Here is a 12016-nt window from a genome sequence, read left to right as displayed (position 1 = left end):
GCAATTACGCTGGCACTGATCTGTTTTTACGCTGGGACTAATCCGCAATTGGACTGGCTCTGACCCGGAAACACGCTGGCACACTGATGGTTTCCTACCGTACCACCGGTTCCATGCCGGGGATCTGTGTCGGGAGCTCGCTGGGAACATCCCGTATTCCCGGCATCCCGGTTTCCCAATAAGTTCCCAGTACCGGCCGGATTCCGGCATTGGGCCCGGCCAATGTCGCCCCTTGGGGCGTTTCCGGTACTGGCCGGTATCGGTATCCCGGCAGGCCAATACCGCCCCATCCCCAACCCGGCGTGTTGTGCTACTTGGGACGTGGCTTGACCGGGCACCTTGCTGGCCGTGGGCCTCCACACTGCATTGGTCCTGTCCAGCTGCAGCGGCCGCCGGAGGAGGATTTCTTCGGAACGCCTGGTTGTCATATTGACGACCCTGGAACTGGCCTCGGGCCCGAGTTGGGAACGAAGCAGGTTGCTGGTCGCCTCGAAAAAGACGACTGCGGTAGTCGACAGCTGTGGCTGACCACAGCAAAGTATCCCATCTCAGCACTAAGGAAACACTGGGCCAGCTGGGTAGGGCAGACGTTGGGGCTTGGCTCAGCTGCCCGCAGAAACATCAGGGGCTGCCGGTTGTTTCCCACTCCCACAGACGAGGAGTAGGTGCGTCCTGTCCATGGGGTCTCTCAAAGTAACTGGTTCGCGCCGGTGAATGCAGCGCGTGACTGCAGGGCATCCTAGCACCGCTCGCTGCTGGCGATGAGGTGTAGCGATGGTAGACTGTGGGACTGGGCTCTTCATACTGCACCGGTTTACTATGATACATTCGAAGGAGCTATGGATACAAGGTGTGCGATTTCAGAAGACAGTGAGCATGGACGAAAAATTTCTGCGGCAGTTGCTGCACGTGGCAATCGGCGATGCCTTTGTCGATACTCAGCTCTACACGGTGTAGGCAAACCAGAATCCAACCGACAGGTTGAAAATTTGGAGTTGAAGCGAGACATTTTAAATCCAATATAGCGCATTTGAATCTAACGTCCTCCCCAAACCATGGCCAAGATGGCGGCATTTTCGAAATTTCATACATACATACATACATTTTATTTCCTATTTTTAACATGTTACAATCTGAAATGAAAATGAAATTTGGGGCTCTGGCATGCTCAATAGTTTCATTGTAATAGTGTACATATTCAACTCTGTTTTCAGAGTTAAAACCAAGATCAAACCAAAACTTCTATAATACTAAGGTCAATTTTAACGTTTGTTTATAATGTGAGGTGGAACAAATCACAATAAACAAAGTATCTATAATAATAGACACTAACACGTCTCGGCCAATATGCTGTCACGTCCCTCAGCCAAACATTCCAATAGGCTCGTTGGTGCCATAGCTTTCTGTGTTGGGCAAGTTAGGGTGAAATGCAGTATAGCACTTTTGCAACGCCCTGTAATGCAGAGCTCGGTGGGTACAGGGGGAGTCGACCTAGTTCCAGTAGCGGTTCACCTCATGTACAAATGTGACCAGAAAATGCTCCTGCCACCCAAGAATGAAGGTCGACAAATTTCCCAGCATACAATCTCCGATTTTCTTCTTGTGGCCCAGATGATGAGCTGCCTCTTGAGTTTTCTCACCTTATCCCCCTGGTTACTGATGGTCCATGTCTTGGGTGTCTGGCCCTTGGAGCTTGCCTCCACACGTTTGTCGCCCTCGTGGTATTCTCTTTGATTTTCCGAGGAACCGTCGTACTGGGACAAAAAAGTAACAGCATGCACTGAATGGACGAAGTGAGACACACCTTAGACTTCTAAATTAGAGAACTACTGTTCGTCTTACTGTTTGAGGTTCCAAGCAGAGAAATGATGCCCGGAGCTTGACGATCGGCGGCTTGACGCGTGTTGAACGACAGGTGCGAGATGCTGCCATACCCACAAGGTATCCTGAAGAGACAATTCATGCGCGGATACCAGAAACTGTGTTGTTCAAGCAACACTGTTTTTAGAGGTACCTTCCCATTTATTTCTTTCGAGGTGCATTTGTCTGACTAGGCAATTCAGAAGTATGTTCAATTTACCCAGTCCACTTGCTTGGCCACTTTGCTAAATTTGGTACATTCATATTTTAAAGTAATGCAGATTAAAAAAAAATGTTTTTCTTAAAATATGTTTATATTTCGATGCCAACTTTCCTTTTATAATTTCACAAATTGGCAGACCCCAGATTCGCTCCTGATTAACATCCTTTGCCACAATATTTTTGATTTTGCCAGTAAAGTGGTGTGAAACTTTTGATGCGTGGAAGTTGCCAGATCATTAAGCGTGAACTAGCAATTCATTACGTTGACCGTTTTACAAGTCTCGTCTCACGTACATACTCCCAAGAAATTAACTTGGTCACATACACTACGTTCGACAAAATCAATTGTGTCCTGCCTGATTCGGAGGATAGCGCGAACACTTAAAAAATGTTTGTACCCATCGGTAACGAACTTGAAGCAAAATTTCAGAATCTCGAACCGCCAAGTGAGTCCCCTTTGGCTTCTTGCCTGAGGAGGCCCATTTAGAACACATTCACTGCGTGATTCGGTAACTCACGTGACATTAAAATGCCAGGAGAGGATCCAACCGAAAGGGAAATACTTGGAAAGAGACATTCGCAGAACAGGAACACAGACAATGCCATCAACGCGACCGGCAAAGTTTAAAAACATGACTTTCGTTAGGGCAATGAGCTTCTAACCTTCTAAAGCTAGCAGTTACTGCTCGATTTTTCCTTTTCACATTGGTTTATCATTAAAATCGGGGCTTATTATGTTTTCTAAAAATAATAACATCAACATGTAGTATATAGATAATCAAAATTGAACATAACAATCAGCAGAAAAGGATCTTAATAACCTCAAGTGGTTTCCTGTGGCGTTAAGTGGTTCTCACCTCGTGAAGTTGTCCTTAAAGGGGCGGTGCAACAATTTCCGAACTTTGGCTAATTAATTGCGGGAATTGATCCCGGCCACATATAAAACAAAGGACCGGAAAGTATTCTTTCCTGCTTGCCCTAGTTTTTATTAAAAAAAATAAAAGAAATTGGTATCTCCGGCACCCCTCATTTCAACTTTGAAGCGGCACCAGCTTCGCCTGTGACGTCATTCGGAGTGGCGCTGGTTTCCGGTTGGGTTCTTTTGGCTTCCGTTTCCCCAGCGCTTGCCGGCTCGCCAGGCTCGCCGCTCGCCGCTCTCCCGTCGATTCCCGACCAACATGGCGGCGCGGCGGAAGTCGAAGTCAAAGTCGAGGTCGAGACACCAGGAACAATAACGATACCACGATACTACGGACCACGAACAACGCACTCCGTCGAGCGAGGGAAAGACAAAACGTCCGGGTTGCTCGTGTAGCCGCCGTAGGCGCCTCGGGCGTCGACGAATGACGGCGACGGCAGGTGTTGTTGACTTGCGGTAGATGGCGCCACAAATAATTCATACCCTTTTAGCGACAATATTAGGCTTTTGAAGCGTTTCTGCATGCCTAAACAACAAGATTTTTTAAACTTAACCTTAAATCAGGCTTACAATTGCCTAACACTATCACTTACAAAAACCACTCCGAATGACGTCACACCACAGGTTCCATTTGCGGCCACCATGTGGCCGCAGGTTGGGAAAAAAAGGGTTTTTTATTTTGCGATTACGCAGCGAAATAGAGGTATTTTGGGGTATGGTGGCACTTTTTCTCTTACTTATGCCGAAGTAAACAATGTAAAAAATACAAGCTGCATATTCGTTCAGTGTTAAAATCATTGCACCGCCCCTTTAAAGGGAAACTCCACTCAGTTTTTGCTACTGAGAAAACAATGTCATTCTATTCAGTATAATCTAGAAAGGCTACAAGTTAAATATTGGGATTGAATTCCGTCTAAATCCTTATTAAATTGGCCATAAAAGTTGTACAGGTGCAAAACTAACAATATCAGCTAACTGTAGCGGGAACGTGAGGTGCAGCCAACACTGCATTTTCACTGACCTGCTTCCGTTGCCAGCGACGTCTATTGGCGAGGAGATCAAATTCTAGGAGGCACTGCATTCACCGAAACAAATACCGCCTGCATGGAAAACAACTTCAGCGTTCCAGTGTGCTGTCGTTGGCTGCCGTGTTGTTGCCGCGTTCCGTGCAGGTTTGTTAGAATATAGTACGCTCTTGTTGCATACTGCAGTGCTCAGCGTATGCTTTAGAGCCTGGAATCAGTTTTCATTGACTTCCTGTCGAAAAAAAGCTCAAATCGCAGTGGATAAGTAGGGAAGAAGTTGACTGTGCACGACGCGGTGTGTGGGCGTCACTTTTCAAGCGATGCCTTCCAAGCAAACTACGCTAATGGACGAGGCATGTACGTGCGTAAATCACGCTTGCATCGACATCCGTTCAAACCGTACATAGTAAATGTTCTGCCGACAATCAACACAACAAACCGAAAAAAAAAAAAAAAGTTGCCGGTAGTTGTTTCTATTGGGTTTTATATAAAAGGAATAGTCGAAACGGGAACTTCTAGTCCCGGGACTAGCGCATGGGAAGGGTGTCCGTTTCACGTGTCGTGGGTTCCAGGTTCAAATCAGAGTAGGCAAACCTTTTTTTTTTTTTTTTTTTCGTGAAACATTTGACGATTTATGTATATATATTTTTTTAGAATAATCATTGCCGTCTGAAACTCCCGGCAATCTTTTTTTCCCGAGTGGTTGTGCCGGCTACCGAAAAATATCCTCCCCCCATTTTATAACAGTGCACAAGAGGAGGTTCTTGGTACGCAATGCCGTTCCATCGGAGAATTTTTCGAAGGGATAACACGACCAAGTCGTGAGTCTTTGGAAGCCACCGAGAGGTACTGCTATCATTTGATCACTATTTTATTCCAGGCTAGCTTTTACACTGGAGCATATTAGGTAGTGTCTCGCGGGGAAGGAGCGACCAGCCACACCGGAGTCTGGAACCCAAGTGTTTTATTCTCACCTTTCTCGAACTAAAGATAACCCCGAGCATGCGCACTAGAATGGACGCGTTGCCGCGGGGCACGCGAGTGAGAACTGTCGTGTCATCACTACATTTCCCCTCCTAAGCTTTACAAGTCCAGACGTACCGGTCGCCTAACTTGGCGGCCCGACCAAGTCACTCTTATCGGCGTATTGTCTGCCATCGACGTGTCCGTCGACGTTAATGTTGAAGGGGAGTTTGTCAAGTTTGTCGGCGCTGTTGTTGGTGCAGGCTGAACTGCGGTCGGCTGTTGTTGGCTCCCTGCACCCGGACTTGCTCTTGCCGTTGAGATCGCCGAACTGGCTGGAGCCGTAGTCTCATTGGTCGAACCGCCGGGATCCGGAGCGTCGAAGCTAGCCGGAGACGCATCGAATGGTACCAGGTGCCGGCGGTTGCGTTGCAGGACTCCTGTCCCGGTCTCGACTACGTAGGAGTGCAGCCGCTTGGCTGGACTGAGGACTGTTGCTCGGCACTGCACGTCTTGTACCCACACGTCCTCTCCTACGGACAGCGGGCGAAGTTGGCGAGCGGCGTGACGGCGATTGAAGTCCTTTCGCTGGCGTCTTCGGGCCTCCCCGTCTTTCCTTTTGAAGTCCCGACGGGATGGCCACCCCGGCTGCAACGTCTCTAGCATCTTCGCTACCTTTGCAACCGTCGGCCCATTAGCAGTTGGGAGGACAGGCTTTAACCGGTCATTCCAGGGGTGTCTCGATACACCAGGAGGGCCATGTGCGGGTCTCTTGACTTGTAGAACAGCTCTTTTATTGTCCGCACCATACGCTCCGCTTCCCCATTCGCCTGTGGGTAGCGTGGGCTGCTCGTGACGTGCTGGAAACCGTAGCTCTGGGCGAACTCGGCGAATTGTCTCGAAGAGAACTGCGGCCCATTGTCCGATACCAGCACGTCGGGGATCCCAAACCGGGCGAATGTACTCTTGACTGCTGCGATGACGGACGTTGACGTCGTCAATGTCAGGCTGATGACCTCTGGGAAGCGGGAGTAATAGTTCACGACGAGCACTTAGTTTTTCCCCTTGAGCTCGGACAGATCCGCACCGAGTCTCTGCCACAGACGACTGGGAGTCGGTGTGCTGATGAGGGGCTAGGAGCGCTGTACTCTTGTTTGGGCGCACCGCTCGCAGGCTGTCACAAGTTGCTCCATTTCGCTGTTTAGAGTAGGCCACCAAACAGCGTCCCTTGCTCTTGCCTTGCAGCGTCCGATGCCCTGATTGCCTTCATGTATCAGCTGCAGTATCTCATGTCTTACCTAGATTGTGGAAACCAGCTGAACTTACAGAAAAGGGTGAGGAGAGAAAGGAGAAAAGGCATCCGATCGCTGGATGCAATGGAAAGGAGCTCAGCTCCTTCCCATTGCAAGTATCTCGTGTTGCAGCGAGCGTGGAATGAAGATGCGGCGGTCTTTAAACTGACATATAAGCTACTGCCTATCTCCTTAACAGAGTGGATTTTGGGCTCTTAAAGAGTTGCAAGACCCTTGAGCCTGAAGAAGGCATTCAGATGGCAGTATTATCCTGTTCATGCTTTGGGTGGGTTTGCCTATATGCATGTGTATGTCTTCCTCTCTGCAAGGGTTTCGAAGATGAAGTGTGTTATACTCGGGATAGTACCCACTCTTTATAAGGGGTGACATAACCTAGGCCGCCCCTCGGTCTTCTCCCTATTGGCAGCAAGTTCTGTGACCTCCCTACGGTTAAGAGAAGTCCAAGCTTAGTAAAATTACAGAAGACACTACAAATATCAAGCATTCTGATGCGTGGTACTAAAGAGATTCTACTGTGAGTACTCTGAACACAGTGGTTTTAAAAATGCAGACTACATCGTTCACAGCTTCTTTGATGGAACGGGTTGTCTTCAAGCGACAGAGAGGCCAGAGTTGATATCACATCTCTCTTAACTTCCTTTCTTTTGCGGTTTTAGCAACATTTCTGACACAAATATGTTTTATCAAGTGAATGTAAGGACGCGAACGAGCTGGTTTAGATTGAGCATCACCTTAACTCTTAGACTGCAGGCAAAAACAGCACAAACACTAAAACGTTGATACCTTTTAGTGTCGCTTTTGCCTTTGTGTCATTTTTTCTGGCCGTCTCGGTGCCTATGTAATGTTCAATTAAGTTTTCTGTTTGGATTTACTGTAAAAAAATGTCAATAGATGTCTCAGTCTTTTGAGGAATTTCCAGCTTCCTTTGATGTCTTTTAAGGAGGACAAATGCAAACATATGACACACAGATTGCGCACCTGTTATGACTACCGTATTTACAGGAATGTAGGTTGACCATTTTTTCAATTTTTAAAAATCTGAAGTGGGGGGTCGACTTGTAATCGAACCAAAGCCTTTCACCGCCGGCAAAAACGAAACAACCGCAATGTCATGAGCAGCTCGGCGTACCCCTAGCACTGTGCTATTTTGTGCACTCATTTTACAAATTAATTATTTTTTATTTGTGCAAACGAGCATTAATAATAGCGATTCACAAATTAACCCGAATGTACGGCGGTGAACAGCGCACGGCGCGCCCGACTCTCGTGGGGTGGCGGCACTTCTTGTAAGAGCCACCCCGTAGGCCGCTGAAGGCTGGCAGTTGCAGGTTTTGGATGGTCTTTTCCAAGCGGCTGAGTCGAGCCGCTATATCCTGGGAAGGTGCGGCTGCTGCGGGATCCGATGCTCGTGATTGAAAGCTGGTCGTGGCGACAACCGCGGGTGTGGAGTATTCTGCAACACGATCCGCCAGATCAGCCAGGCGCTCCAGGGGCATGTCCTCACTTGCTGCGAGCACGACGACCATGTTGTGGGGCAAGCGCTGCAGAAATAGCTCACGGAGGAGCGATGTTTCAGCATTCGAAGTGGCGTCGCGCAGAAGTTGTCGCATCCGGCGCAGTAGCCGGGAGGGACGCTGGTTACCAAGCTCCTTCATGTTGAGGAGATGCTGGAGGCAGCTGCGCTCCGACGTGGTCTTCCGGGCGAGGATAGCGGCCTTGAGGTTGTCATACTGGTTGGATGTCGGCGCCGCCGCGAGGATGTCCTCTAGTTCATCGGCGACTTCAGCTGGCAGCGAGGAGACGACGTGAAGATATTTAGTCGCTTGCGAGGTGATGCGATGCAGCAGAAATTGCGCCTCAACCTGCGCAAACCAGACCTTGGCGTTCTTCGTCCGAAATGGAGGCAGCTTGATTCGAATTGCCGCTAAAGATCCCGTCGGAATGGTGTCCCCAGCAGCAGACTGTTTGCTTTCGGAAATGGTTGGAAAATTGCCGGGAACCATGAAGGAGTCGCTCATCTGGGGTCACCAATTTGTAGGGATGTGTTCCGAGATTTTGAGGACGCGAAGGAAAAAACGTCCGACTCCGTGATTGTACAAATTGGTTCTGTGGTTTTATTATCCGTCTGAAGACAACTGTGCCGACTGCGCACGGAGGGAAGAAACCTGACCCTTGAGCCCGGTCGGTGCGCCGAAGTGTTTACTCGAATGCGCACCGGAGAACCAGATGGAGCGCGCTAGGGTGCCTCGACGTCCGAGATTAACATATGGCGGAGGCGGAGCGCCTTGACGTCTGAGATAAAATATATGGCGGAGGCCGCCACATGCGCATCTAAAGATTATTTTTTTTTTGCTGATATGCAATGTGGGGGGGGGGGGGGGTCGACTTATAATCAAGTCTGCGGCTCGTTCTGGGTGATTGCTCGGCCACGGCAGCAAAGTGCGGCAGTCTGGGACTAGGCAAAGTTTAGGAATTTGATCAAGGCGAAAGCCTTATATGTCGATCCCATTACACGAAAGGGCAGCGTCGGCATTGTGCCTGAAAGATGGCCATAAAATCCCAGTCCAGTGTGTCCTGGTGCAATCCCAGTCTACTCATGCCTGCTTTACCGAATTTAAATGCCAAATAAATTTCTTTGAATGCAGCATCTTGCAAGAACAGCACTGCAATCTTTTTGAAGGCTGAGCTGTTTATTCAGCCAGTTGTGCTGGTGCCCTGGGCCACTTGTGCTGTGGTTCGCATGGTTTCTGAATCACCCGAATCCCAATCTTTGATGACATGGCTACCTCCAGGTCCTTATGGCTCAAGCCTCAGCACAATGCCAGCAATAGTTTACAAAACATGAAAGACGTTTACAGTTCTCTATAATGCCGAATTAGAGCGCAGCTATTGAGGAGGAGGAGGGGAAGGTATGCTCTCCTCCCCCTCCATACCCTCCCTTTCTCCTCTCCTGCTCTCCCATTTAGCGTGAAATTTTTGTTTAATTTCCCTCCAAATTTAGCGAAAATTTTCCCAATAAATTTAGCAGAGAAATATTCCCACTTAGTTTAGCAGGAAATTTATCGAAAATTTTAACGCTAAATTTAGCAGGAAATTTATCGGGGAAATTGAATTGGCCTTGGAGGTCATGTGACGTTAATTTCCCCGCTAAATTTAGCAGCGCGAAAATTTTCCCACTAAATTTGGTGGCAAAATTTCCCCACTGAATTCAGCAGAAAAATTTCCCTACTAAATTTAGCAAGAAATTTTGCCTGCTAAATTTAGTGGGAAAATTTGCATGCTAAATTTAGTGGGAAATTTTCCCCACTAAATTTAGTGGAGAAATTACCTTGCTAAATTTAGGAAAAAATTTTCCCGCTGCATTTAGTGGGAAAACTTTCCCGCTAAATTTTAAGCGGAAAATTTTTCCCTCTAAATTTAGTAGTAAAATTTTCCTTCTAAATTCAGCAGAAAAAAATTCCTTGCTACCTTTAGCGGGGAACGTCCTATAATGCAATGCACGGTTACGTCGACGCTGACTGCGACGCTGCTCAACCCGGAAACAGGTGCCTAAGAGCGCGTGTTTTAAAATTCACTCTTGAGATCAAGCAAACAAAACAGGTTTTAATATTGATTTATAGCATCCTGTCGTGTCACCAATTCGGAACAAGTATTTCTGCCAAACTACAAGGACAGGAAACAAAACAGTTGTGCAATCAACCTCTGGCTTCCTGTTGACAGACCTCTCATGACATCTGGTTCAATATTTCTGGCCCTGCTGGCACGTTGAAAACACTACCATCTTCGCAACGAGGCGTGTGAATTGCTCGGTCGTTACTGTTTTACCGTGTTGTACAAGCGACGTATCAATCAGAATTTCACGACTTTACTCCAACAAAATGTCCTCTTCTTACCTAGTTGAAAGAACCGGCGACAAATGCTACCGGCAAAAGCTGACAATCGCAGGCCAGGAGCTTCGAGATCCATTAGATGCTGCTATTCAGAAACACGTCTTCACCATAGATGCTCGCCAGTGGCCGGGACTAGAAATTGGCAACATCTATATCTACCTTGTGGAGGGGTCCATGCTTGGACCCCTCCACGAGGTAGATATAGATGCAACTGCCTTCAAGAGTTACATGTAGATATAGATTGCAACCGTCTTCAAGAGTTACATGCTTGAAGACAGTTGCAACCTGTTTTTGAGTGGTAGGGTTCATGCTGTTTGCTTATTTGGGGCTACGACAGGGAGCACAGGCATCATTCTCGTCACCATGAAAGTGGAAGCTAGTGAAACCTTCGGAGGGTACCACCAGCCTTGGGCCATGGTCAAAAAAGAGGGCACAGTCCTAAGTGTCCACAGCACTTGCATGGCAGAGTGAGTAGCTTGTTTTTTCCTTTCATTTTGATTGCTTTCTGATCGCAGCAACACAGCCCCTCCCATTTAAAATCATTTTGTGCCTACAGGCTCAGCGAGGCCTGCAGTCACGTAGCTGCGCTCTTGCTTTGCGTCGAAGGTGACGTCAAGTTTGGTATTAATGACCCAAGCTCGACTTCTGTCCAATGCCGCTAGTTGACAGCATATTCCACTGCATGGGTGTGCATTTAGTAATATGCTTCCGTGGTTTTTTACCTTTTTCACAAATTGCCACGTAATAACTTTTGCACAAAGTTCTTTCAATTTTTGCTTTAAAAACATTCACGCATCTTTGAATAATTCAATAAAACAAATATTTTATAATTTTACCATAAAGTTACGAAAGAACGCCCACCCAAAGTTTTGCTGTGGTGATGCCAGAGCAAAACTTTATTGTAATTGTAATTATAATTGATTTCCACAGATGGCAATGTACGTGGCTAAGCAGAAAGGATACAACCCTTATGCATATGCGCCTGCTAGTCAACTGCCACATACACTATTGACGAAAAAAAGATCACACACGAGAGAAGCAAGAGCAAAAGAACACAAGAGGATCTCGATGCCACTCAAAGGGAAAAGAAAACGCAAAGTTCTTGAGACTCCTTGTTTGAAGTTGGCAGGGGACTTGAGGTGGGTAAGAGAATAGTTAGGAAGTCTCTGTCAGCTTCATGGGTTCACTATGGCGGATGGTTCTGCCGCGGAGCTACTCGGGTTGCCCAGTTTTACTCGCCCGCACTGCAGAAGACAAGGGGGTTCCCGAAGGCGGCCCATCGAACACCCGACAAGGCCCGCATACCCGCGACGTACGTAGCCTCTCAACAAGGGTCACCACTAAGGGCTCCGAGACGTGTGCCATACGAGCTGGCGAAGGTGATGGATGACTGGCCACAGATGATGCACGTAGCACAGTGCTGCACACTCTCGAGGCACTCGCAGTGGCGCTGTTGGTCTGGGGACTAGATTGCCGAGGATTGCCATAGTGGGGAGCATAAGTGCTGTGTAAAGCATCCGCAGCACTATTGGCCTGCATAATTTGGCCACGTGTTTTATACCCAGCGTCCGTCAGATCCTAGAGACGACACTCAAAATATGGGCAGAAAAGTCCAGATTGCTTGCGAGTGTGACACCCAGAATATTGACTGAATTCAAGACAGCAAGTGGGGGACTGGCCAGTGTGTAGACAGGAATGTCACTCTTTTTGCTGTTGGTGAAATGGACCACGGTAATTTTTGACGGACTTATTTGGTGGAGTTATAGGCAAGGGGGGCTTTCTTTTTATCGTAATAAACTTTACAAACTTAACTACCACACGCTG

The 12016-nt window shown here is 47.8% G+C and overlaps 2 protein-coding genes across 4 annotated transcripts in view; one reads left to right on the top strand and one right to left on the bottom strand.

Annotated features, from left to right (window-relative positions):
• LOC121834161 overlaps window positions 1-12016 on the top strand; it is a 102079-nt gene that overhangs the window by 76805 nt on the left and 13258 nt on the right. The window contains exon 5 of one of the 2 annotated variants that reach the window (XM_042287901.1): window positions 5253-5366. The exons of the other annotated variant lie outside the window; for it this stretch is intronic. Within the exon in view, the coding sequence (XP_042143835.1) occupies window positions 5253-5336 (84 nt within the window). The 3' untranslated portion in view covers window positions 5337-5366. Of the gene's footprint in view, window positions 1-5252; window positions 5367-12016 lie in introns of those variants that run through there. 2 annotated transcript variants of the gene reach the window in all.
• LOC121834164 lies at window positions 338-4247 on the bottom strand. Of its 2 annotated transcripts, none has more exons than XM_042287906.1 (4): window positions 4023-4247; window positions 1843-1946; window positions 1641-1754; window positions 338-837 (listed from the first exon to the last, which is right to left on the bottom strand). In XM_042287906.1, exons 1-4 carry the CDS (start codon window positions 4080-4082, stop codon window positions 603-605), a joined length of 513 nt encoding a protein of 170 aa, XP_042143840.1. In that variant the 5' UTR covers window positions 4083-4247; the 3' UTR covers window positions 338-602. The 2 variants fall into 2 exon arrangements, with proteins under 2 accessions (XP_042143840.1, XP_042143841.1); XM_042287907.1 differs by having other exon boundaries at window positions 338-817.

The sequence above is a fragment of the Ixodes scapularis genome, unplaced genomic scaffold (assembly GCF_016920785.2).
Source record: "Ixodes scapularis isolate PalLabHiFi unplaced genomic scaffold, ASM1692078v2 ptg000597l_1___fragment_1__unscaffolded, whole genome shotgun sequence".
Lineage (NCBI taxonomy): Eukaryota > Metazoa > Arthropoda > Arachnida > Ixodida > Ixodidae > Ixodes > Ixodes scapularis.
This window is presented reverse-complemented; position numbering and strand designations above follow the sequence as displayed.

What these genes read in the sequence shown, in the direction of transcription:
- LOC121834164 (XM_042287906.1), bottom strand. Translation starts at nt 4,082, where the DNA reads ATGCAGTGCCTCCTAGAATTTGATCTCCTCGCCAATAGACGTCGCTGG. An exon ending in GTCGCTGGCAACGGAAGCAG is followed by an intron (nt 1,947 to 4,022) that starts GTCAGTGAAAAT and finishes TTGTCTCTTCAG; the next exon opens with GATACCTTGTGGGTATGGCA. An exon ending in TCTGCTTGGAACCTCAAACA is followed by an intron (nt 1,755 to 1,842) that starts GTAAGACGAACA and finishes TTTTTGTCCCAG; the next exon opens with TACGACGGTTCCTCGGAAAA.